At 46.2% G+C, this 27,154-nt stretch overlaps 1 protein-coding gene across 11 annotated transcripts in view; it reads right to left on the bottom strand.

The window, feature by feature from the left end:
- The window catches only part of UBAP2 (ubiquitin associated protein 2), a 1,758,279-nt gene that overhangs the window by 870,204 nt on the left and 860,921 nt on the right, over nt 1-27,154 (bottom strand). For all 11 annotated transcript variants that reach the window (XM_069626852.1, XM_069626853.1, XM_069626850.1 and 8 more), the window contains one exon: nt 8,364-8,403. In XM_069626852.1, the coding sequence (XP_069482953.1) occupies nt 8,364-8,403 (40 nt within the window). The remainder of the gene's footprint in view (nt 1-8,363; nt 8,404-27,154) is intronic.

Here is a 27,154-nt window from a genome sequence, read left to right as displayed (position 1 = left end):
CTGGGTCTAGAAAGGTACAAATCTAAGTAAAGTCAATTTCACTTTACTACTCTGGGAAACAGTAGTTTATCCAAGAGAAGGTATTTAAACCTTTGGGAAATCTGGAAGACTTCCCTGTGCCACTGCACTGAAGGTGCAGTGTGACAATGTAAAAGATGATGCCTATGGAGTTTTTCAGACTCCACAACCAAAAGAAACAGTGTTCAAAATCACATTAAAATACATGAGTGGGAAAAAAGGGTCTCTGTTAGGGAGGACTCTAATAAAAATGTCAATTCCCTTCACCTTAGAGACCCCAAGCAACTTTGCTGGATTTTGAGGACTTGTTTTCTTTACCTGAAGAGTGTAAGCTTTTTTCCCACTATCTCATGTATTTTGATGTGTGTTTTTCTTTTGTGTTCTTTGGTTACAGTGTTTTAAGATAACTCCATAGGCATCTTATGTGTGTTACACAGCACCCTCACTGTTTCCTAGAGAATGTAAAGTTAAATTGACTTTAGTAGTCTTTTTAAATTCCTAGACCCGGCACACCCTATCTCACAACAGAGTGCTGGAGGGGTTATCTAGTATCCCCTGTGTCTAGAAACTCATGTAGCAGTCAAAAGCTACCCTTTCCTATCAAAATGGCTGGTGGCAGTGGTTTTGGAACAAACTACCATGATTTTTCACGACCGCGAACACTGGTTGCTAAAAATAGCGGGAGCCATGTTTTTCAAGATGTCGCCTGAAGCCCCTTTGCTTAAACAGATTCCGGTCTTCAATTTCACCATTTCATTTTGGAAAGGTCCTTCTAGTGTTTGTCCCTGCATGCCAAACCAGGTTTGGTTCCTTTGTTCGTGTGCCTTGGTGGGGCTTCAGGACTGAAGACCAACTCAGCGCCTGAGGTGGGCAGGAAGTCAGGGAGGTGCCCGAAACTCCCTGTGCTTCGTCTCCTAGGAGACCCAAATGCACTCTGGCGTGATTTGCTGGATGACTGTCCGGCAAGGACAGCCACCCCCGCTGGGTGAGTGGCATCTAGGCTGGAATGAATGGGAGAAAACTGGATAAAAGGTGAGTCTCTTTGCTTGGAAGGCAGTGTCGACCACTGGAATGAAAGAACCGAAGACTAGCTGGAAGAGGACATCTGCTGCAATTCCTCGACCGTTGGTTTGCCCGGTGAAGCCCTGCTGCAGGTCCGACTTGCCAAGTTTATCTCGACAGAGAAGCCCTTCAAGGAAGACTTCTCCCTTTGAGTTAGTGGGACCAGGCAATCCATAAACCACCTGGATACCATTCTCGGAGCTGGTTGGGATTAACCAGGGAGAAGGACACCGGCTTGTGTGCTTGAAGAAACAGCAACCGGAATTGAAGATTTGCCATTTTGCCAGCTTTGTGACCAGTCCCCATGCAGTGTAGGAGTCCCCCGACGTCCTCCCTCTTGTCCCCACGACTGAGGCTCAGGAACAGAAAGTACTGCAGGAACTGCCAGGAACAGAAGTCTTCACCTGCACCTTTTTCTTCAATATAAGGTACTGTGAAAACCCAACCGTGAGAACTTGCCTCTCACAGCGAAAGTTTGTGGAACTTTGCAACTTGCAGGCCTAGTCAGCTTGTGACTAGACATACAAACCTTTCTTCTGTGAACTACTTCTAAGAACCGTGGCAAAGACTTTTCCGTTTTAAATACCAGAACCCTTTTTACTTATACAAGACACTAGCCCATTAACTTTGGCCAACCTATTGCATTAAATCAACTCCTCTGGTGAACTCAAATAAAATAACTAATATTTGTTTAATCAACTTATGCCTTTTTGCTGCTACTTCAATGCTATTTGGCTCCTACTGTAAGGGAGCTCAACTGCTTAGTATTGAGTATTAGTATTGTAGAATAATTTTTGCGTGATAATGGTTGCCCTATTTAGTGAATGCTTTATAAATGATTGTGTAATAAATTAAGAGACGTTTCACCAAGAAACCTTGAGTGCAAGTGTCTACTGAATACTTGTCATTGTAGACCTTTGTGTAACACCCTTACAATCTCACATTCTTGCTCGAGATGAGCCTGGCTGCTCAGCTCGCTACCAAAAACTGTGTGGTACAGATTTATACCAAAGGTTGGTTTTGCTTACACCTGTAGTCCTAGTTGTGTGCAGTGGTCCCAAAGGGCACTGCATACAAACTTTGCCTAACAGTCTCACTCTCGCCAGGTAAAAAAAAGTCCTCAAAATCTAGAAAAGTTGCTGGGGGTCTCCAAGGTGGGGGAAATTACCACATTTCTGAGAATTCTCCCTAACAAGGATTTACATATTTAAGTGACACTATGGTATGTGAACAGTTGATGTTAGCTTTATAAAGCAGAATACTGCTGACGGACATGGGGGTGAGGAGGGCAAATGAAGAGTGGGCAAGTAACTCCGGTTGTTGTGATCTCAGTGCAGACGCTTATCCACAAGACAAGAAGCACTTGTTTTATATTGGGATTCTGTTTTCCATAAAATATTTCAAAACAGATGGCAAGGTTTAAAAGGTAAACACCTTTTATACTTTGCCAGCATATTTGTTGAAAGATGTCCTCTCCGGTTATTTTTCTGGTGTTCGTCCAATGCTATTTTGTCGGGCGCACTTTCTTCTAAGGTGAAGGTCAATTGAACTACATGTGTATATTTCATTTTAAAATATGTGGCTTCTTACTGTGCGTATATTCATGGGTGCCAGCTTTTGAGTTTCACTACGGGTACAGAAAGTACCTGGGCATATGTTATTCTTGCAGGCGGTCATTTTTTTCCCCCATTTCTGTGCTGCTTAAATTTGGTTAGTTGGTGTTGTGTGACAGTCACCCATAAAACAAGGAGCTTGGAGCACATGACAGGGAATTTCGGCATGGCCAGTTAGGTGTACGCCGTTATGGCGTGACCTTTTTGCTGCAGGTTCTGTTTGGGCTCGCCCAGTTAGACGCAGTCAGTTGGGGCAGGGACCTCTCGGCGCAAGGATGTTTTGGCGAGAAGGGAGAGGGGAGGCAATTGGTATGAACTGGCAGGCAATCTGCATTTTGTAGATTAAATGCAATATAAAACAGGATGGGCCATGTATTACACAATCTTTGCAGAATTGAACACATATTAATCATGAAACATTTATTTACTGTAACATTATAAACTGCATGCAACTATCCCTCAAACAACTTTACACCATGTACACACAAACACGCTCACCTCAAACACACATTGAATGCACACCCTCTCAGATGACATACGCCCTCACACCACACATTCTCCCTTACACTGCACATATATTGAAATAGGACTACACTCTCTCTGGGCAACATTATAAAAACTGAAAAAATGAAAGAAAAACATTCATAAGCGAGGCTGCTCTCAGAGAAGCCTGGCCTTAAGGAGTTCGAGAAGCAGCACTTAAACATTATGCTACAATGATGTTATTGTTTGAATTTTCACAAGTTTCATACCTAGTGTACATTTTAAATTATAGTCATTATGCCCCCTGAAGCACCAAGCCAGTGTGGCCGAGAGCTTAAATGCTGGGCCTTGAACTCTGGCAGACCAGTGATCAAGGCTGTGTTTGTTTTGTATTTAACTAATTTAATGAACAGAAAAGTACCGCAAGTGGAAGGAGGCAAGGTTTTTTGCAGTGCAGTCCTGTGATCTTATTAAGCATGAGGGCCTATAAACGTGGCTGCAAGGTCAGCCACGTGCAAAAATCCCTCGTGCCAAAATATCTTCGCCGGCATGGCTTTCGCAACACAAAGGATGACAAAATGAGTGTTGGAGAGGATTGGGATTGCCAAATCGGCCTGCGCCAATATGATAGCGCCGAAAAGTGGTGTACCATTTGGAGAACGCTGTTTAACCAAAGTGTGTGCTCCATGGCAAATAATTTAAACTCACTGCGCATTGGCTAAAAACATTGTCAGTTCTCAAAGCCTACAATCCGTAGGCCATGCCTAGTAGTCTGGTAGCGTTTTAGTGGTCTGGATGCATTCAGGAATATATTCAAGGAAAATAATTTAGTTGCAGGGACGTTAAGGTGAGAACTTAATGAAACAAAACCCTGGAAATTCAGCTAAAGACACCTTAACTTTGCGCCCCCTGTTGCGCAGACTATGACCACAGTGACAACACTGATGACATCACTAATTACATTACACTAAATGGCATTAAGCATGGCCTTTAGCCATGCTGAGTGCACAGCCAAATATATTTTAACACATGAATGGGTACTAATCATGGCCTTCAGTTAAGGACAGTGGTCACAACTTTCACCCATGTGCACGGAATATTTTAAAACACTAGCAAGCTACCAACCATATATTTTGGCCTTTACCAGTGTGCCACTATATATTCTAAGATATAAATGGGCCACTAGCCATGGCCTCTGACCTTGATCAGTTGGTGCATCTTTAGGCCATGTCCACTTTAAAATAATAAAATGCAATACGCGTTGGCCTTCATCTCTGCCCACTGTGCATTACACAACACTAACCAGCCACTAGCTATGGCCTTCGACCATGCCCACTGTGTATTATATACACTAAGCAGCCGCTAGCCATGGTTTTCAACCCAATACTAGCCAAATAGCACAGCCAAAGGCTGTGGCCAACTGTATGACATGCATTACTTATCGTAATAACATTTCTGATCATTGTACCGGCTTAGATTCACATGCTGTGCATATAGTCTGACATCTAGTCAGATCACAGAGTATTGCATCTCGTCTTTCGAGGACCGAAAGGGGACTTCAACATGCGCGTGCTTGTAACACTATCCCTAACGTGACGTGTAGTGTACCCAAGATCCTTCACGCGTCAAGGTCCCTCTGGTTGTGTTTATTCTGCCGTGAGGGAGCCTTATAACCACCATGAGTACAGATAGAGAGTAAGTAGTACAATGTCTATGTTCCTTCTACTCCGAGTAGGGAGGAAAAGTGGGCACATGTCAATCTAAGCAGATACAATCATCGGAAATGCTATTACCATAAACAATGCATGGCTTCTGATGCTTGTGAATCTGCTTAGAGTCACATGCTGTGCATAGACTAGCAAGCAGTACCCAGAGATGGTGGTGGTATGTGTGAAGGAACAGTACTAAAGAGATGTCGTCTTAGTACCTCTTGTCCCACCTGAGAATCAGACTGAGTATCCAGGCAGCAGTGTTTTGTAAAGGTATGTACAGAACTCCATGTTGCTGTTTTACAAATGGACTAAAGAGGAACATTTGCAATGAACGCGATGGAAAACCCAGTGCCATGAGTACTGTGCTCTAGGCTTGAAGACAGATCTCTCTTGGCAAGAGTAGCACAGTCTGATGCAGTTTACAATCCACTTTGAGATGGCTGATTTAGAGACAGGGTCCCATTCTCTACCAGCTGCCACTGAAACGAAAAACTGGTTTGTCTTTCTTAGTGGTGTAGTTTTTTCCAGATAATATAGGACTGCTCTCCTCGCAACAAGTGTGTGGAGACTTCTTTTTGCCACGTTAGTGGGGTTCTGGAAAAAGTTGGGTAGTTCTATTGATTGGTTCATGTGGAACTTTGAAATGAATTTAGGCACAAACCGTGGGTGAGTGCGGAGAACCACCTCATCTTTCTGAATTCTGACAAACGGGTCCTGAACTGAAAGGGCCTGTAGTTCACCAACTCTTCTTAGTGATGTGACTGCCACCAAAAAGACGGTCCTGTAAGTGAGTGCTTTAAAGCCAGTCTTATGCATAGGTTCAAAGGGAGGTCGAATTAGTCTCATCAGAACCACATTCAGGTCCTATCCAGAAGCTAGGTTGGAAATAGGGGGATGAAGTCTTTTAATCCCTTCCATAAATGCTTTGATCACTGGGATCTTCTACCTCGGTGACTCCTTCTGGGTCGTACTGTATGCCGAAAGTGCAGCCAGGTGGACCTTCAGTGAATTAAAGGCCAAACTTGAGTCCAGTAGGTGAGTCGGGTATAACACAATGAGGGTAGGAGAGCAGTCAATGGGATGGATGCTCTTCGAATGGCACCAGATAAAGCGCTTCCACTTATTGGAGTAGCAATGTCTGGTATTAGGGTTTCTTGCCTCCTTAAGAATGTTCATACATCTCTGAGGAAGCTGGAAGTGCACAAACTATGACCTCAGGGGCCAGGCCGCTAGATTGAGGTTTTGCGGGCAAGGATGGAGTGTCTTTCCCTTGTCTCGTGAGTGCATTGTTGTATGGGCAAGGCAGTTTCATCGGAGGAGAGATTGAAATAGCCATCAGATGGGAGAACTAGGGTTGGCGGGCCCACATGGGGGCCACCAGAATCATTGTGACTGGTTCCTGGTACATCTTGTGCACTATCTTGTTTAGAACGGGAGTTGGAGGAAAAGCATGCACAAATATCCAGAGACCGTTCCCCTTAGAGCGGTTATGGAGGTACCTGGAGGCGTAATCTATGCATTGTGCGTTCTCCAGAGTTGTGAACAAGTCGATCTCTGGGAAGCCCCATTCTACGATGATGTTGTCTTTGTGCAATTGCTATTCATACTCTGTGGGTAGAGGGAAGTCTATGCTGAGTACATCTGCCAGAAGATTGAGTTCCCGTGGAACGTTATGAGACAGGAGGAACATCCTGTGTTTGAGAGCCTACTTCCAAATGTTCTGGGACAGTTTGGATAGACCTGGATAGTGTGTGCCCCCCTGTTTGTTCAGGTAATACATATGGCCGTGGTGCTGTCCGTGAGGACCAGTACTGTCTTACCCTGAAGTTGCGCCTGAAAAGCTTTTAGGGCCTTGAACACTGCCAATAACTCCAACAGGTTTATGTGGCTGTACACTACTGCTGGGGACAAAAAGCTGTGCGCTGTAGGTAGTGACGCCCCCCCCCCCCATCCCATCAGTGATGCGTCCGTAGTGAGAGTGGCTTCTACTGCGGGGGTGCTGAAGGTCTTCCCCTTCAAGAGGTTTTCCCTAGACCACCACTGCCAGAGGGCCGAGGCTACGCAGTCGACAGCGTCGACCTGAGTAACCAGCCGCCGAAGTCTGGAGTTGTCTTAGGAGTTGGCAGCGAAGTAATCATCAATGAAAAAGACGAATATTAAACGACCGGAGGTCGTGGACAAAGATATTAGCAATTTTTCCAGCTCTACATAAGGCGACCAGCTAGCTGGATGAAGAAAAACAGCCCGACGAACCTCGACATGTGAAGGATCTTGGGTACACTACACATCACATTAGGGATAGTGTTACAAACATGCCCATGTCAACGTCCCCTTTCGATCCTCGAAAGACTAGATGCAATACTCTGCGATTCGCACTAGATGTCGGACTAGATGCACAGCATGTGACTAAGCAGATTCACAAGCATCAGAAATTCTGTTATATTAACGGGCACTAAGCAATGGCCTTTAACCATGGCCACTGACTACAGCTTACAACGTTGCCCACTGCATATATTAAAACAGTGACAGGCTACGAGGCATGGCTTTTAGTCACACACATTGGTATTTTTGAACCATAACCGACCACTAGCCATGGCCTTTGGTGCTGCCAGTGACCCCAGCCTTTGTCATGGCCAAGTCAACAGCCTAAATTGTTATTAAGGTAAACAAAGTTTTCATGATCTAACTTATGTTCTGTCTAATTCCATTATTGATGTAAGCATTTTATATACAATGCAATTAGTGTTGTGACCAGTGATGTCATCAGGGATGTGATCTTTAGCTGAATTTCCAGGGTTTTATTGCATTAAGTTCTCATCTTAACGGCCCTGCAACTGAAGTGATTTCCTTGAAAATATATAGAGACTATTTTTGTATAACTAGGAGTATTTGTTTCCTGAATTAGTGTATGCTCCGAGTTATTTCTACCTTCCTACATCCCTTCTAGACTAAGCCTGGCTGCACAGCAATTCAACCAAACCTTCGTGTGCTTCAAGCCAAATACTGTACATCCAAGGTTGGCTTTTCTAATTTCTGTCACAGACAGCAATTTGTGTAAAACTCCCTAAAACTAGTGCACCTCATACACAGAAAGGAGACCAAGAGGCCCCAAACAGCACTCCATATATATGGTGTGTGTTAGTTTATCAGGTGAAAGCAGCAAAAAAAGTCTATCGGACACACTTTAGGCTTTGTTTTGAGTACTGGTATGACTTTTTGAAGGCAGTAAAACCTTCTGCTTTTCTTCTCTTGGTCTTTTTTCTTATTCTTAGGAGGAAACTTATCAGTCCCAAAGACAGTCCGTACTGAGAGACTGTCTCATATTCAATATATTGTATTGTTACAATTGCACACTTCACCGTCAAGTGGTTAGTGAAACAAGACATGCTTACAACAATTCAGCAAGGTAAAGCATCACAAATACCACAAGCACAGGTGGGATAGAATTCTTTTTAATGAAGCTTGATATACATACTGTTGACATCCTGCGGCGTCCGTGTGCCACTATGTCCATTCTGTCATGAGAAAAACCAAACATGAGGAGGGCAACAAACGGCATGAACCACAATCATCTTAAAACTGTACTTCTGCAATACATTTAAAAATACAGTATCAAACTATATTAACAACAAGCTACTACTTACCTGTAATAAAATATCAGGAGTGGCTGCTTTTCCTTGCCACTGACTTAGCAAGATCTAAGTGGTAACTTTCAGCGCTTGCAAAATTAGACAAGGCATTACTTATTGCTCCATATAGCCATCCCTCCATTGATCCTCTTCCACCATTTCATATCCTGTCGGTGAGATTTTTCAAGTGTCCATTGGTGAGGTCTTAGAAAGACCAAACTTTGGAGTTAGGCATTGAGTTCCATCAAGTTAATCCCGACTCTGGAAGCTGTGCGTAAGTATTCAGACTTTACTCTTAAAATTAAGAGCGTATTAAAACAAGAGAAGGTTCCTAAAACTCCCAAGCAATCTCTATAGGATATTAACATGATTTTAAAGAGGAGTAACATTTTAGATACTTTGTGAAAGTATAAGAAATGTTTAGTCAAAAAGAGCCTAACAAATGTAGTTTTAAGTTCCCGGTTATAGGGAAAAGCAGATTAGGCTTGGCGGGTTTCCAGGGGAGATGGAGAGGAAGCAACCTTTCGGTTGTCTATGGTGGAGAAGGAACAAGTTATTTATCGGCAGCTCTGGATTTCCAGCATTGGCGTCAAATCATGGATTCACATTCTTTTAAATATTCCCAGTTAGCCTGGGAATCTTCTAGATCATTAAAGCAATTGACCTTTAAATGTTTTTAACAGCTTGTCACTTTAGTGCTCCATTAGTCATTTTGAGTCATTGCCCACAGACAATTAGAGAGATGCCCTTAGCTCCACCCCTAGTGGCCATGTTCATTTTTTTTATTTATTTGTGCTACTGGTAATACCTTTGCACATAAACACCAGTCAGCCAAAAAAAATAAAATACAAAAATTACGTAAAATGACAACCAATTAGCTTATAAAGACTGCTACAATTAAAACGAATATTGCATTAATACATATTAAAAGAGCATTAAAAAATACTGCTCTCGCTATCAATTTAAGAAATGTTGGGACCTTATATGGGAGAGGGGAAGTGCCCCATTCATATAACCCGATTATAAATTCATTGAACCACCACCAAGATGATTTTAGAATGCCAGGATGAAAGGAGTTTACAAATTAGATAATCTGCCACCAACACGATTCCAAATGTGAAATGCGGCTGATGTGACCACAAGCGATTCAGCGCCGTACACAGCACTCCAGAACTGGTCTGAGAAGTGATCTAGGAAAGGGGTAGAGCCCTTTTTATAGAACTCTACCAATGGGTCACAGTTGGTAAGTGTCTAGCCGTTTCCACCTCCTTACTGCAGATTATACAGATCTGCTCCTTTCTCAGTATACCTGTCCATGCTTGCGTATTGCTAACTACAGGGAGGTCAAAACGAAGGTATACAATGAAGCGAATCAATGGAGAGGAATGTGACTTGATCAGATACTTTCGAAAATATCATAAAGCCACCCTGGTGCGTATAACTTTCATACTTGAGCTGAACTGGCAACTTCGTCAAAAAAATTAAATGATCATAATACACAGTTTTTTGGCTTTTTTTTTTAAACTGAAAGGTGGTTCTCAATCAAGGTAGAAGGTATTTAAGAAACTTCATATTTGGCAGCTAACATTACGTGGCAAAATGAGAGAGGGTTGCATGTGAATCCATGAAAGATACCAATGAGAACAGGAGTTACAGTTAGGCAACTTCCTTCTTCTCCAGCATTGGATCTTTCATGGATTCACCTGCTTTAGAAAACGATTATATTGCAGTACATATACACAACTGCTAGGAATGTTTTCTCTTAGAGAAACATATCCTGCATATTCTATTGATCCCCAAACATTTTGCTTTTGCTTTTACAACTTGTCCTGACTTTTTACAATGAAGTAAAGCTTTCAGTGTCACTCCACTGGCCTTTTGCACAGCTTTTTAAGGGGAAACTGACTAGTTCTTCAAACTATCAGTACTGGGAAACTAGGATTCCCTTTTTCTTTTTACAGGTCATCTATTTTGGGTAACTTTCATTTTGCACACTAGATCTTCAAATGAAGTGCAATGCAGATACTTGTGTATCACCCTAGACTACACTGAATGGATTTTTGGTTACTTTTAAATATGTCTAGAGACAAATTGGTTACAGCAGTTACTTTTTCACTATTTTTACTTTATTTTGTTTTAGCTCTCTCGAGTTTACTACGTTTGGCTACTTTGGCTTGTGTCCCAACATGGCCATGCCACAAGGTTTCCCGCATATTCTTTGGCCACTTTGTTTCTCCCTGCCTTTCCAAGTCAGGAATTTCCTTTTATGAACAAGCATGTGTTACTTCTACAAAATTCACTGTCTGGGACTGGACTTGGGAAAGCCCACCAAATTTAACAGGTTTATAACCCTTAGGAAAAGCTTAAACTAGCAAGGGGATTGGTAGAGTGGCGGGCAGCCAGGCTTAGTCGAAGGAGAGAGGGCTATAGTTGGGTACAGAGACTTCAGAGCATACTGTGGTTTAAGAAAAATCTTACACACTTATAAGTTATATAAGGGATATATTACTGACCATAATCGTATTTCTGATGCTTGTATCTGCTTAGATTCACATACTGTGCATAGGCCGACATGAAGTAGAAGCTGCAGTGTGTTACAGTTGTTTCCGAAATTCGAAAAGGGACTTCAACAGGGCGTGCCACTAATACTATCCCTGTCCACTGTACCCATGGTCCTTCACACGTTGAGGTCCCTCGGATGGTTTTGTTTCTTACATGAGGTAGCATGAAGAGTAGCCCGAGTACAGGTGTATCCAAGCAGATATGTATCAGACAAGCTCATAAAGCATCCATGCATCTTCTCTCCAAGGGGAGGAAGGGTGGGCGCATGTGAATCTAAGCAGATACAAGCAACAGAAATACGATTACAGTGAGTGATGTATACCTTCTGAAGCTTGTGGAATCTGCTTAGATCACATGCTGTGCATAGATTAGCAAGCAGTGTTAGGAGAAGGTGGTGGGTTGTGAGAAGGTTCATTGGCAAACAGATGTTTTAGAACCACTTGTCCCACCTGGGAATCTGTCTTGGAATGGGTGTCACTGCAGTAGTGCTGAGTGAAAGCGTGTACTGAGCTCCATGTAGCTGCTTTGCAAATGCTGTCCAGGGGGACATTTGCAATGAAAGCCAGAGTGGCTCCTGTGCTCCTTGTGGAGTGAGCTCTTGGCGTGCAAGGCAGTGTCTTGTTTGATAAATAGCACAGTTTTATACATCTGACTATCCATCTGGAGATGGTATTCTTGAAAATGCGGTCTCCTTCCCTGCCTGGTGCTACGGAGACTAACAGTTTATATGTTTCTTTTAGCGCTCTGGTCTGGTCTACATAGTAAAGGACTGCCCTTCTTACATCGAGTGTGTTGAGTTTTACCTCAGCTGAACTAGGGGGTTCTGGAAGAAAGCTGGTAGCTCAATGTGCTGGTTTACGTAAAATTTAGATATGAACTTAGGCGAAAACCTAGGATGAGTGCATAAAACCAGTTTCTCTTTGTGTATGATAAAGAAAGCATCCTGCACTAACAAGGCTTGTTATTCACTAACTCGTCTTATGGCAGTAATAGCCACCAAAAAGACAGTCTTGTAGGTCAGGTGCTTAAGACTTGACTTATGGATAGGCTCGAAGGGGTAGCCCCATGAGCTTTACGAGTACTACATTGAGATCCCATCCCGGCGGTGTGTTAGAAATGGGAAAGTGGACTCACTTTACTCCTTCCATGAATGCTTTAATGACCTGTACCTTCCACCACAATACTTTTTTGGGGGAGGTGGTGTAAGCCGATAAAGCCGCCAGGTGGACCTTTATAGAGTTGAAGACTAATCCTGAATCCAGTAGGTGGAGCATATAATTTAGAATGTGAGATGTGGTAAATTTGTTTAGACTGGTACCAAACTACAAATTGCCTCCACTTGTCGAAATAACAGTGCCTAGTGTTCGGTTTTCTTGCTTCCCTTAGGATAGTGATTTATTTTTCAATCGGAGCACGGTGAGTTTTGCCGCTGCCTGCTGCTGCCGTTTGGTACATTTTTTGTGCATTGGGCGAAGGCCTGAGACCCCTAGTAAGCCCTCTCCCACCCCGCGCCCGCTTCCTGCTTCTCCTTCCCTCCCGCCTCCCAATCCACCCACCTGCTACCACTGGTTCTCTCGGCCCTCATCACCGCTCTTCCCAGGGCAGCCCTCTGCCCGTGCAGCCCTGCGGCCAAGGGCCCTAAGGCCAAGGGCGGCTCCAACAGAGGCGGCTCCAAGAGGTGTCAGCAGGTGTCCGCAGGGGAAGCAGTGACCAGCCTTCAACCATCAACTACAAGGACCAGTAAGGTAGGAGTGGTCTGGGTCAGGAGTAAGGGCAAGCTCCCTACCTAGATTCTGAACCACTTACCAAACCCATAATAAACAAGGTGATTAGTCCCGACTGCATCTCGCTCTCCCTCAACCTAAATTTAGAGAGCATTTGATCATTACTCAATACTGTACCAATCTGACCAGCTAGGCACAGACCTCCCCACCTCTATATAGATCTATACAGGTCTCTCAAGTCTGGCAGGGTTTTGTGTCCAGATTGCACAATATAATATTTTTAGATTGCATGGATTGGCCTCTCTCCCACTATACAAGTCTCAGGTTTAGCAGGGGTTCTATCCCCAGGCTACATTGTATTCCTATTCAGATTGCAATGACAGGCCCATCTACCGCTATATAGGTCTCAAATCTAGTAAGGGTTCTATCCCCAAATTGCACTGCATGATATCTAGATTGCATCGATAGGCCTCTCTCCCACTATACAGGTCTCTCAAATTTGGTATGGGCTCTAATTCCAGGCTGCATTGTGTGATATTCAGATTGACTTGATAGGCCGCCCTCTTACTATACAAGTCTCTCAAGCTTAGTAGGGGTTCTAGTTCTAGATTGCTTAGTACGATATTCAGATATAGGTCTCTCAAATAAAGCTGATCAACTCACCCCTAAAGGGAGACAGAACCCACCAGTGTATTACTGTGAAGTGACATCCTGATTAGACGCTCACACCTCATAAGGCTTATGTCCTAGCTGCGCCCCTCCAAATCACCCTGAACCACGTATACAGAGACCGACACTAAAGAGAGCCACCGAGAACACTTAACGATATAACCCCTAATCCACCTCTTGCCCCTCTCAAGACAGCAACTGAACTGACGAGTCGACAACATCAGCCGAAAATACCACTCACAGGCCTAGACCTGTTAGCGGACAGCCCTCCACGAACATTACGACACCAAAAGACAAGCAGAACCAACTGGACATCAGCAAACAAATAAAGACCCAACAACCTCTTATAATGCCGCACAAACTACTCATTCTGAGGGAAAGAAAAATAGAAGCAACAAACACTCCAAAACAGCAACAAAGAACCCCAACTACAGAACACACCCCCGAAGTCGGGAACAAGAATTGAACCAACACAGAGAAGAGACAAATTCCTCTACTTAACTCATTACCTCGCCGACAACAGGTTACCAGAGCAAAACCAACATCAAACTATCCCACACAATCACGCAAAAGATGACCACAAGAAACAAACATATCACCAATGCGATAACACCTTTCATCACCAAAGCAAGAAGAACTTCCAGTCGACAACCACAACTCATGGAAGACGAACCCGAAGAAAACAAAAACCCAAGACAGAACCTAGAAGAACTTTTCAAAGACGCTGACACCCCAAAACCCACTCCTCAGCAAGAGATCGACCAGGAAGGAAACCCCAGCACCGATCAGAAGACGACCTCAACAAGTAAGCCTTCAAATAAACAGGAAAATCAAAAAAGGAGGCATTGCAATAGCATTCAAAGGACACCGGAAAATAAAAACAGACAAACCGCACAACATCCCCAACTGTGAAACCATGTTAATACAGCTAACAGCAAGCCCACATACCAACGTCACATTCATCCTGGTGTACAGACCACAGACATATGACGCAATTGTCGTTGACAACTTCATAGAAGCTATCACCAACATAGCCATCAACCACAAACAACTTATCATCCTGGGGGACTTCAACATCTGGTTTGAAGACAGTCACGCCAACTCCCTAAACTCACTGACTGAACAACTCTCTACCATGAAACTACGACAACTAGTCAAAGGGGCAACACACTCGGCAGGACACACCCTTGACGCAATTTTTGGGGAGGAAAAAGTCATCACCACAGCACCACCGATATACATAATGTGGAGTGACCATCTCATCTCATTCGTGATCATTCTGCCTACTCAAGTCTGCATCCAACCCCCTAAACTCACAACAAACTCACAACCACCTCAAAAAGAAACTGGAAACGCGTCAAAGAAAGCAACCTATTCGAACAACTGGAGTTAACCAAACCATCAACTACAGAACTAGAGCTACCTGACCTAGACGGAAAAGCGGAGCTACTACACAAGTGCATTGCAGACGGAATAGACAAGATTGCCTCAGACAAACCATTCACCCCATCAAAAAAAGGAGCAATGACAAAATGCTTCACCCCACTATTAAGCACCATAAAAAAGGAAAACAAAAAAAAAATGGAACTGGAATGCAGAAAAGAATACAACCCGGACAAAATAACACTGTTCCAGAAAAAAATCTGTGCATACAAGAAGAAAATTCAAAAGGCTAAGAGAAGGCATTATGATGACAGAATCACCAATGCCACCAACACACAAAAAGAAATGTTTAACATCAAAGAAATGAGAAACCCACCAGGCTGTGATAACATCCCAACCCCCCTCAGAGAAACTATGCAACAACCTGGCAGACCGCTTCGGAAAAAAAAAAATCGACATACGACAAACCATACAAAACATACCAACCAACCTCGGCATACTAAAAAGCAAACCCATCACAGAACCTCAGCACAAACTCAAAAACGTTCCTAAAATATCAGCAGAGGCATTTGCATTGCTGGTAAAACACATCAAGAAAGCTGGATCACCCACGGATCCCTGTCCCGCGGACATCTACAAATCAATCCTTGCACAAGGAACGCCAGCAGAATACTACAGAAAACCTATGAACCTTTCTCTAGCAACAGGAACTGTACTAAAGACCTTCACATCACCATATATCAAGCCACTTCTGAAAAACACAAGTGGCGGTGCAGAAGACCTCTCCAACTACAGGCCTATTTCAAACATTCCCTATCCGGCAAAACTCCTGGTAACCTACGGATATAAACTAACCCAAGAATACGTAGAAAAACACGACCTGCTAGACCAAGCTCAAGTCTGTTTCAGACCCGCAAGAGGAACGGAAACAGCACTACTATCCATCTGGGACGACCTAAAAACAAACGCAGACTGAAACACAACCTCAGCCCTCATTCTACTCGACCTCTTTGCAAACTTCGACGCAGTTAGTCAAGACAGCCTAACCAAAAGACTAGACGACATAGGCATAGCAGACACTGCACTACTCTGGACTAAATCATTCCTAGCAGACAGAACAGAAACCATATGGGTTAAACCCTTCAAATCCACTCCAAGAGTTAATGACTATGGAGTGCCACAAGGATCCTCACTATCACCACTGTACTTCAACATCTACCAGACTCCGATTTTCCACATCTTCAAAAAAGTACTATATTACATGCTACAACTACGCAGATGATACCCAAATCATCTACAAAATCAATGACACCCAAGGTGATCATTCAACCCTAATCTAGTGTCTAAAAGTCTTCAACTGGATAACTGCCAACAACCTGAAAATCAATCCAGGAAAGACAGAAATCATGATCATATCCAAAGACCAAGAGAACGAAACCACCATCCCGTGGCCAACGAAAATGGGAACCGCACCATCACCATTTAAGGTAATAAACAATCTGGGAGTCCTGATCGAAAACGCCCTAACCAGAACCACAAGTAAATGCAACAGTCAAGAAATGCAATGTTGGGGCGTGGCTAGCGCGCGAGCGATGCGGACGTGAGCTGAGTGAGCTCCCGTAAGCGCCGACACAATCCTGTACCTTTATCCTGATTCCTGGGGACATCGAGCGACATCAACGCCACGATTGTGCCCGTGAAGCTGGGGGCTACGACCGGCGGAGATCCGGGCTGTGGTCTGCCCGTTTGGAGGGCCATAATCTGCAATTTACTGAAGGCCGGGGGCCCCGAACTGCGAAACCAAGATGGCCGCCGGAGCTTGAGGGCAGACCACCTCCTGTCTGATTGGGGCTTGAAGCGGCCTGGTGTGGTGCGGCACACGCAGTGGACACTGACTTTTCTTACAACCGGAGGTCGCCCGGACAAACGGCTCCTGCTCTTGGGCTGTTTCGACCCAGCCCCGAGTGGTGGAGGACGGCAGCGGCCTGGCCCGACAGAGCTAGAGGTAGGTGGGATTAACTCTCCCCCCCCCCCTGCTCCATACAGACGGTGGATTCGTGGAACCTGCGTGTTGGAAGGTGTTTGGAGGACCCCGAGGCCTTCCACCTGGCCTGTTGCGGGGCTGCGACACGGTACACCGGAGTAGATCCATAAGGGCGTAATTAGCACTGTTCGACCTGCCGTGCCGGACGCCCCACGCCTCCCCGGAACTATGGGGAAAGAAAGGCAGAAGAAACCCTCCACACAGAGCAGCATGGACCAATTTGCCGTCGCCACCACCCCGGCCCCGGCGGCCCCAGCAACGCGACCGAACTCCCCCAATGGGGAGGGCCCTCTCTCTCTCCATGATGTAATGGCGGCCATTGCTAATTCCCGATCCTCCATGGAGACCAAAATAGATAGCATGGCGGCAGACGTCTCCTTCCTACGCCACGATCTACAGAAACTAACCTCCAGAACGGGAGAGGCGGAACAACGTATTTCTGAAGTGGAAGACAATATAGGCGGGATTAACCGCCAACTGTCCCAGGCCTTAAACCGCCTTAAGACCCTTGAATCAAGAGTGGAGGATGGAGAGGGGCGATCCCGTCGCAATAATGTCCGTATCCTGGGTCTGCCAGAAGGGGAGGAGGGACAGTGTATGGAGCTGTTCTTGGAGCAGTGGCTTGTAGACATCTTCGAGGCCACATCCTTTTCAAAGTTCTTCTCAGTGGAGAGGGCTCACAGAATGCCGGCGGGTAGACCACCCCCGGGTGCCCCGCCACGTACTATCATCGCCCGCTTACTCAACTACCGAGATAGGGATGCCCTCCTGCAACTGTCGCGGGCACAAGGCTCGATTACCCATAACGGCTCCCGAATCGCCTTTTTCCCGGACTACACCCGAGAAGTGCAGCGGGCACGACAATCGTTTGAGCCACTCAAGAGACAGCTGGCCCAACTAAATGTGAAATATGGCCTGCTCTTCCCGGCCCAACTGAAGATATATCATGGTGGAACCACGGTTCATTTCAGCGACCCGCAGGAGGCATGGAAATGGGCGGAGGCCCATATAGAAGGTGATTGGACTGCGAGACCGAGGAGGCCGAGAGGAAGACCGAGGCCCAGGCACGCCTCCCCGAGAGGAAACCCGGAGAGGAATGAACAGGGGGTCCTGGACCCCGATGCAGATCAGCGAGGACATTGACCGGGCTGTCGCCCCTCTGGCCTAGTAATGGCGCTTTGAAGTATTCTTTCTTTGTTTGTATTCTTAAGCCGGGCGCATGAGTAGTCCACCATGGAAGATGTTGACACTGGCGCATGGGAGGGGACTCTGGAGGAGCCTCTGAAAACCCCCCCCCCCTAGCCGAACTTCCTCCTTTCCTTCTCCTTCTCCTTCTCCCTTTTCCCCCCCCCTCTTTCTTGTTTATCTAGACCCGGCTCTAGGGTCTGGGTTTTTGAGCTGCTACCTTAAGTTGAAGGTCCAGCTATGTTTGGGCGACAGGTACTTCGTGTTGGGGTGGAGTATAGGGTGGGGGTAAGTTGGGAATGTTTGGAAGTTTGTTTGTTACTTCAAGACTGTCATATGTTTATAACGGACACGAACCACTGTCTTTGGTCGAAGTTACCACTTCACCATCTCTCACTGATTGCTACAATCGTACAGACCCCCATCATGTGTGATAGATATCCTGTGCACAGACTCACGGGACACCCATGCGCCACACCAAATCCCTGAAGTTCCTCACCTGGAACGTGAATGGGATGGGGTCCGGGATTAAACGGCGCCTGCTTAGGCAATTTCTAAATAGACACTCCCCTGATGTGGCCCTTTTGACAGAAACCCACCTGGCCGGATCACACTGTGCCTTTTTTCAGAGGACTAATTACCACCTTGCCCTTCAGGCGGGGTACACAATGGGCTCCAGGGGCACCCTCATCCTGATACACAAGCGCATTCCATTTACTCAGCAATTGGTTGAGCGCGACCCAAGGGGTCGATACGTGTTCGTCATGGGGACCATCTGGGGTCAGACGATGGCCATTGCCGCAATTTATTCCCCACCCGGGTTGGGACAGGAATTACTGGACGATCTTACTACCCTTATAGGGAAACACCATCCTGATACGTTCATTCTGGGGGGTGATTTTAATGATACCATGAATGATAACTTTGACCGTTCCCATCTCCGAAATCGCAACCCTGACACCTCGACTAGATTGGCCAGTTTTGCATCGGCCCTTGGGCTCCGAGATGTATGGAGAGAGTTACACCCGACTGATAGGGAGTACTCCTTCCATTCCGGCGCTCACGGCTCCATGTCCAGACTGGACTACTTCTTCTTGCCACATACCGACCTCCATAGGGCAATGTCCGCAGATTTACTCCCCCGGGGCATTTCGGACCACTCCCCCCTCTTAGTTGAATTGCGTATGCAGGGTCCCCTTCCCCCTAGAACGTGGAGACTTAATTATTATCTGGGGTCCCCGGAACTGATAGATCGCCTCGAGGAAGTTTCTGGTGAATATTTCGAAATTAACGAGAAGTCGGTGGACAGCCCCGTGATATTATGGGAGGCCTATAAAACAGTGCTAAGGGGTGAAATCCTTTCTTGGACGACACATAAAAGAAACAGCCGGTTCCGGGAAATATTAAAGGCCGAAGAGGAAGTGAGAGACAGGGAGATTGAGCATATATCCGATCCTACGCCTGAGACCCACCGATCCCTCCAGCGCGCCCAGGAGTGCCTCCGTAACAGAACGATGGATGACGCCAAGCAGGCCCATTGGCAGGCTAGGGCGAGGGTGTATGAACTTGGGGATAAGTCGGGTAAACTGCTCGCTTGGTTGCAGAGGAGAGACGAGGGGCAGCGCCATGTCCGGGAAATTGTCACGGCACAGGGCGACACCCAACATTCGGACTCTGGGATTGCCGAGGCCTTCACAGAGTTTTACGCAGATTTGTATCGGGCTCCGACCTCACCGCTAAACCCCTGCCTCCTAGATGAGGTGACGCTGCCGATCCTTTCGGGGCAACAGAGGGACCAGCTGGACTCTGCTTTATCAGAGGCTGAGATTGCAGAGGCACTGTCTCAGCTCCAGTCGGGAAAGGCACCGGGCCCGAACGGATTCCCAGTTGAAACTTGGCAGAAGCTAGGAGTAGACAAAATGGCCGGTCCTCTACATAGGATGTTTCTTGCTGCCCGGGAACAGGGTACCCTCCCACCAGATCTTTGCAAGGCCACCATTGTGGTCATTCCCAAGCCTGGCAAACCTCCACATGATTGTGCTTCTTATAGACCTATATCGCTGATTAACGGGGAAGCTAAGGTCCTTGCTAAGCTATTAGCGAATCGGTTGCAGTTAGTCACATCCTCCTTGATCCATCCGGATCAGTGTGGTTTTATGCCTGCCAAATCGACTCGGATGAATCTGCGCCGCCTCCATTTAGCATTGGAGAGATCCCCGATTATAAACGAACCCTTGGCCTTGTTGGCAATCGATTTTGAAAAGGCGTTCGATTCCATTCGATGGGACTACCTTTGGGAAATAATGCGCCGCATGGGGTTCGGAGAGGCCTATTTAGGCTGGGTGCAGCTACTTTATGTTAACATCAAGGCGGAAGTGAGAGTGAATGGCTGGTCCTCTGGGTCCTTCCCCCTGGGCCGTGGTACGCGACAGGGATGCCCTTTGTCCCCTCTTTTGTTCGCCCTTGCTATCGAGCCATTAGCTCTTTGGCTTCGCCAAAACACCGCCTGGAGAGGATTCAGATGGCCGGAGGGACACGAGGATCGTACATCCCTGTATGCGGATGACCTCCTGGTGTACCTGGGTGACCCACTAACATCCTCTGCCATTGTAACGCAAATGTTAGTCCGCTTTGGGGAACTCAGCGGACTCAGAATCAACTGGGGGAAATCAGTCCTCTTTCCGGTGAAGGGTGGGGAACAGGCAATCCCCCAGGACTGCCCGTACCGGGTGGAACGACAGGGGTTTCGTTACCTGGGAATATGGATATCCGGGGATTTAACAAGCTATATAAGGAACAATCTCCGACCAATCACAGACCGCTTTATTGTTGATGTCCGGCACTGGAAACTCCTCCCCCTGACACTTATGGGAAGAGCGGCACTTTTTAAAATGATGACCCTTCCTAGATTCCTCTATGTCCTTCAAAATGCCCCACTTAAAGTCCCCGACTCGGAGTTCCACCAGGTGGAGACACTTCTCAGAGACCTCATATGGGGGGGAGGCCAGTCACGAATTGCGTTAACTACACTTCAAAGATCTATTTGGGAGGGAGGAATAGGAGTTCCCCGCCTTCAAACGTATTACTGGGCATCACAACTGGTGGTGATTAATGACCTTCTCCACGGGGACCGAGACCTGCCCCATATACGGGCTGAGATAGCCACTATGCGCAACACTGACCCGCTGCTTCTCCTCTATCAGCCCCTTTCGAGAACCTCTCCGCCCACAACCACTACGCATATGATCACAGTGTGGAGACAGGCACACCGATTCATTGGGTGGGAAAATAAAGCTACTAGAGCACAACCCCTCTGGCGGAACAACAACCTAGCTGAGACCCAGAAGTTGGAGCCGTGGCCTAGGTGGGTGAATGCGGGGATTGCCAGGATTGGGGACATGCTTACACAGGGGTGTTTGGCCTCATTTGATGACCTACAATTGCGATTCCAGATTCCGAATACGGAACATTACCACTACATTCGCCTCGCCCATGCTTTGAGACCCTACCTGACAGCAGATACGCAGTTACCGGACTATACCCCCATAGAGCGTAACATCCTTCCGGCGCATATCCCTACCAAATGCACTTCCATCCTTTACAATGCTATATCCTCCTTTGCTACCCCCGAATTGAATGAACTAAAGGCAAAATGGGAAGTAGATGTGGGGGTGATAGATCCTGAGGATTGGATACAAGTCCTTATGCATCCCCGGGAAATCGCCATTTCCTCTAGGCTTCGATTAGTGCAGTTGAAAATACTACACCGGGTTTATTACCCTAGGACACGTCTATATGGCTGGAAACGGGCTTCTGACCCAAACTGTTTGCGGTGTGGGGATGGGGAGGGGACCTTTATTCACATTTTGTGGCTGTGTCCCCAGATACAAACTTTTTGGAACGCATGCTGTAGGGAACTCTCCCGAGTTCTGACTCGCACCATACCACTGGACCCAAGGGCTTTGCTTCTGGGCGTGCCCGATGAGATAGAAGCTAATAAGTGGGAAAGATTGCTCCTACACACGGCGATGGGGCTGGTTAAGCGCAATATCGCGCAGAAATGGGGTGCCCCTGACTCCCCAACGCTGGAACAATGGAAATTGGATATGGACATATGCGCTATGATGGAGCGTAGGATTTACTCGGCGCGAGGCTGTCCCAACAAAGCGTCGAAAATATGGGACAGGTGGGAGGAAGGTGTGGCCTGAGTGTCCCATGTACAGGCGGGGGAATGTGCACTGGGGGTTTTGTTTTGTGCTTGTACCATACTATACATTATTGCATGTGATGAGATGATCGCTCAACTGTTGATGCTCAGGGTACCTTTTCTGATTGTGAACGACTATGACAGTCTGAAGTTGTTTTTGTTTGCTTGTTGCTTTGTTATTATGACCATTGTACTATGTTAATAACAATAAAATACTTTATAAAAAAAAAAAGAAATGCAATGTTTTTTCCTCCTCCACACGGCAAGATGAATCCTACCTTTCCTCTCCTTCAAGCACAAAACACTCACTAGCGTCACCCTCATCATATCAAGTATCTACTATGCAAACAGCCTCTACCTCGGAATTCCAGAATACCTCCTGAAGAAACTACAGCGGATCCAAAATGCAGCAGCCAGACTACTACTCAAACTATCAAGAAGAGATCACATCACTCCTACCCTAAAAGCACTACACTGGCTCCCAGTAAAACATTGAATCACCTTCAAAACAATGTGCATTACGCACAGGGCAATCAGTGGACAAGGAGCAGAATTCCCGCAAAAGAAAATCTACAAGCCAAAAAGAGCCCTCAGGTCAAGCAACAAAATCCACCTGGAACCCAAACCATACCTCAAGAAGAAACTGGGAGGCACCTCCTACCACTTAGCCGCAAAAACCTTAAACATCACAAAAGATATAAGAAACACCAAAAATCACCTAAAATGTAGGAAATTACTAAAAACCTGGCTCTTCAACACCACAGACAAACTGAAAACCGAAAGGAAAAGGGATGAATAAACAGGAGTGGACACGGACAACCCCCAGTACCGACTGTGGACATCTCCCTATGTAAAGAAGCTCCAACAGCACCTGGACGAAGGATGCCGGTTAGAGGGGAACACAGGCGACACCCAAACTGAGATGGAGTCAACATCCCACCCAACAACCGCACTCGCCCCTAGTTGCCACTAGGTACCACAGTGTAGTGGAATTATCCGGATATTAGCAATTACCACACTATCTGAGCTGTGGACATGGGCAGGTGCGCCAGCCGTATGAGTGGGGAGGGAAGACTGGGGGAGGAAGGGGGGCCAGATGTGAAAGGGACCAGATATGAAAGGGACCTCGAAGGGCAGACGGACCCAGATCAGAACAGAGGCGCAGGGGTGCTCCTGAACCACACCTGGGTAGATTACAGAACCCTAGCACCTCAATTCAGGATAAAGATGCCAAATAACCAATTGCACTAACAATTTCCCCCCTCAGCATACACCTCTTAAACTCCAAACCAAACGCAACCACAAACCTATAGCACAACAAATCGCACAAACTTCACTACATTGCAACAACAAAACAAAAACACAGACTCGCACAACAGTACACAACGAATACCGACTGCAAAACACCCCAGACCCAGCCAAGGGACCCACCGGGCTGAGGCTGCCAACAGCACATCACTGCTCTCTTGCACTTTTCAAGCTTCTTCCCACTACCCACTACCCTTCCCTCTTTCAGAGCCGCCAGAGCACCAGGGGACCACTCCGGTAGTGATAGTGCGCTGTTCAAATGTCCTTTAACATTAAGATCCATACACCCCTGTGGCAGGTTAAGATGTCTGAACTCCATGGCCTCATGTTAAGGTGAATTCTCAAAAATGTGCTAATTCCCTTCACCTTAGAGGCCCTCAGCAACTTTGCTGGATTTCGAGGACTTAATTTTTTTACCTGGAAAGAGTGAGCCTTTTTTCCCCACCCTTTCATGCATTTTGATGTGCGTTTTACACTTGTGTTCTTTGATTATGGAGTGTTCGATAACTCCATAGGCATCATCTTTTCACGTGTGTTACACATCACCCTCAGTGCATTGACACAGCGATGTCTTTTAAACTCCCCAAAGGTATACCTTCTCTAGGATAAACTAGTGTTTCCCAGAGAATGTAAAGTGAAATTGACTTTGCTAGTTTTTCCAAATTCCTAGACCCAGCACACACCATTTTACAATGGAGTGCTGGAGGGGTTACATAGTATCCCTGTGTCTAAATACTCATGTAGCAGTCAAATGCTACCCTTTCCTATTGAAAAAGCTGGTGGCAGTGGTGTTACAACAAACTACCATGATTTTTCCCGACCACGAACACTGGTGGCTAAAAATCATGGGAGCCATGTTTTTCAAGATGGCGCCTTAAGCCCCTTTGTTTAATCGGGTCCCGGTCTTTTTTCGCTGTTCTTTTGGAAAGGTCATTCTAGAGTTTGTGTCTGCGTGCCAAACCAGGTTTGGTCCCTTTGTTCGTGTGCCTTTGGCGGGCTTCAGCACTGGTGTGGGCAGGAAATGCGGGAGGTGCCCGAAACTCCCTGTGCTTAGTCTCCTAGGAGACCCAAATGCACTCTGGCGTGATTGGCTGGCTGACTGTCCTGCAAGGACAGCCACCCAGCTGGGTGAGTGACATCAAAGGGAGAGAACTTTTTAAAAGGAGAGCCTCTTGGACTGGAAAGCAGAGTCGACCACTGGAACAAAACAACCGAAGAAGAGCTGGAAGAGGACGGCTGCTGCAACTCCTGGACCGTTGGTTTGCCCGGTGAAGCCCTGCTGCAGGTCTGAATTGCCAAGTTCATCTCCGCAGAGAAGCCCCTTCAAGGACGACTTCTCCCTTTGGGTTGGTGGGACCAATCAACTCGTAAGACACCTGGATACCATTCTCAAGGCTGGTTAGGATTAACCAGGGAGAGGGACACCAGCTTGTGTGCTTGAATCTACAGCTACTGGAACTGAAGGGAATTCATTATGTTTGCGTTTTACAACAATCCCATGCACTGCAGGAGTGCCCCGACGTCCTCCCTCTTGTCCCCACGACTGAGGCTCAGGAACAGTGAGATCTGCAGGAACTGCCAAGAACCACCGACTTCAACTGCATTTGTTTCTCCATGCTAAGGTACTGTGCCAACCCGATTGAAAGAACACATTCGTGAAACTTTCCCAACTTGCAAGCCTAATCAGCTTGTGACACAACATATGATTCTTTTTTGCCTAAACTACTTCTGAGAACATTTGCATAGACTTTACCGTTTGATACCAGAACTGCTCTTTCCTATCCAGAACACTAGCCCATTGACTTTGGCCTGGCCTATTGACTTGAATTGAACTCTTCTGGTGAACTGAAACTATTTGCACTGTCTAACAAGTATATATGATCTATTTTACTTACCTTCTGCCTTTTTGCTCACTTCTAAGTAACTGAACTGCCATTTGGTTCCTATTTCAGGGGCGATAAAACTGTCTCAAAAGCTTAAGAGTTTTGTATTGAAGTACAATGGTATATATTCTTCAGTTGCCTCCTTCTAGTGAAATGTTTTCTAAATGATTGTGTAATAAATTAATAAGTGGTTTACCAAGAAACCTTGAGTATAAGTGTCTGCTTGAACCACTGTGAATGTGAATGTGAGCCTTACAAGTCATTACACATATTCACATTGCGCATTCCCATGGGTGTCTTCTTTTGGGAACTGCATGGGGGTCCCTGTTTTCCTTGCTGGCTTCAACACCCTAGGTCCAAATGTGTAGGTTGCCCACATAAACAAAATGAGATGTGGCGAAAGGCTTTGGGTTACCAGCGGGTTACACCTTTCCTTTTGCGCCCCCGGTAGGTGCACCCAAACGTGAGGTACCTTTTTCATCGGGACACCTGTGGGAACGCAAAGAAGGTATAACATTTGTTGTTGGCGACGTGTTTCGGTGAGTGGACACAGGGAAATGGCTCTGAAATTGGCTGGAAATGAAGACAATTCTCAGACATTTTGCTCTGAAGTGCTATGTCCATATGTCCCGCATTATCCACAGCAACTGCTCTGCCCTCTGCTTTTACCTGGGCCAACTGTGTTCTTAGGGGCTTAGGGGCTGATAGTGTTGACACCTCGTAGCTAGATAATAGTAGTATTGTTAGCTATCCTAGCCTGAAAGGCAGCAGAAGAGGCAACTTTCCTGCCCATGGTGTAAAGGCGTTTGCTTTCTTTGTCAGGTGGTGCCTCAGAGGAAGCTAATTGAGTACCAGCTCTCTTTCTGGTGGTTGTCACTACTAGAGAGTCTGGCTTAAGCTGGCCTCTGATAGAGAGGGGGTCCGTGGGCGCTGGCCAAAGGTTTCAATGCGTGGGATAACCGCAAGCGTTTGGTTTATTGTCTCCAGAGAAGGCTGGATCCTTCTCTGGACAGATAGCAGGACTGGAATAAACTGTGTAACGGATTTTTTATCCCCCCAAGATATCCTCAACAAAGTTTGTGTCCTGCTGAGTCTCATGAGTTTTGATCTGGAAGTTTTCTTCTGCAGCATCATCCTCGCAGTCTGTCAGAGATCAAAGTAGGGAGGGTCAACAAGGGATGGAATATCCAGGGCGTCTGGATGAGGTCACTTAGGAGGGGGGGAGGTGAGTAGTATGGGCATTTACAGTGTCTTGAGAGTCAGAGGCAGCTGTATTAGGAACAGTGTTTTTGATGCTTTGGAAAGCTGTTTTTTCTCAAAAATACCCAATAAATGCCATCCTCCTTATGACCCTATCTATGTCTCCACATGTCAATTGGACTGAGCTCAGTATGATCATAGGGCCTAGTGTGAAAGTCTGAGGGTGTGGTAAAGAATCATCAGAAGGAAGTGAATCCTTGTGAGGTTGAGAACCCTTGTGAAGCTAGGAATCCCCATCCTTGTATGTTGGAAAAGATGTATATTTATAAGGCATCTTCGAAGAGTGCTTCTTGTACTCCTTCATAGGCCCCCACGGGACGGGTTTTCTCACTAAGTGGGCTATGCCCCTTGGGTATATGTTTATACGTAGGGGTTGTGCGAGCGCCCGTGTTGCCGGGGGTCGTCCCCGTAA

This window comes from Ambystoma mexicanum, chromosome 6p (genome assembly GCF_040938575.1).
Source record: "Ambystoma mexicanum isolate Mex_15411 chromosome 6p, UKY_AmexF1_1, whole genome shotgun sequence".
NCBI lineage: Eukaryota > Metazoa > Chordata > Amphibia > Caudata > Ambystomatidae > Ambystoma > Ambystoma mexicanum.
This window is presented reverse-complemented; position numbering and strand designations above follow the sequence as displayed.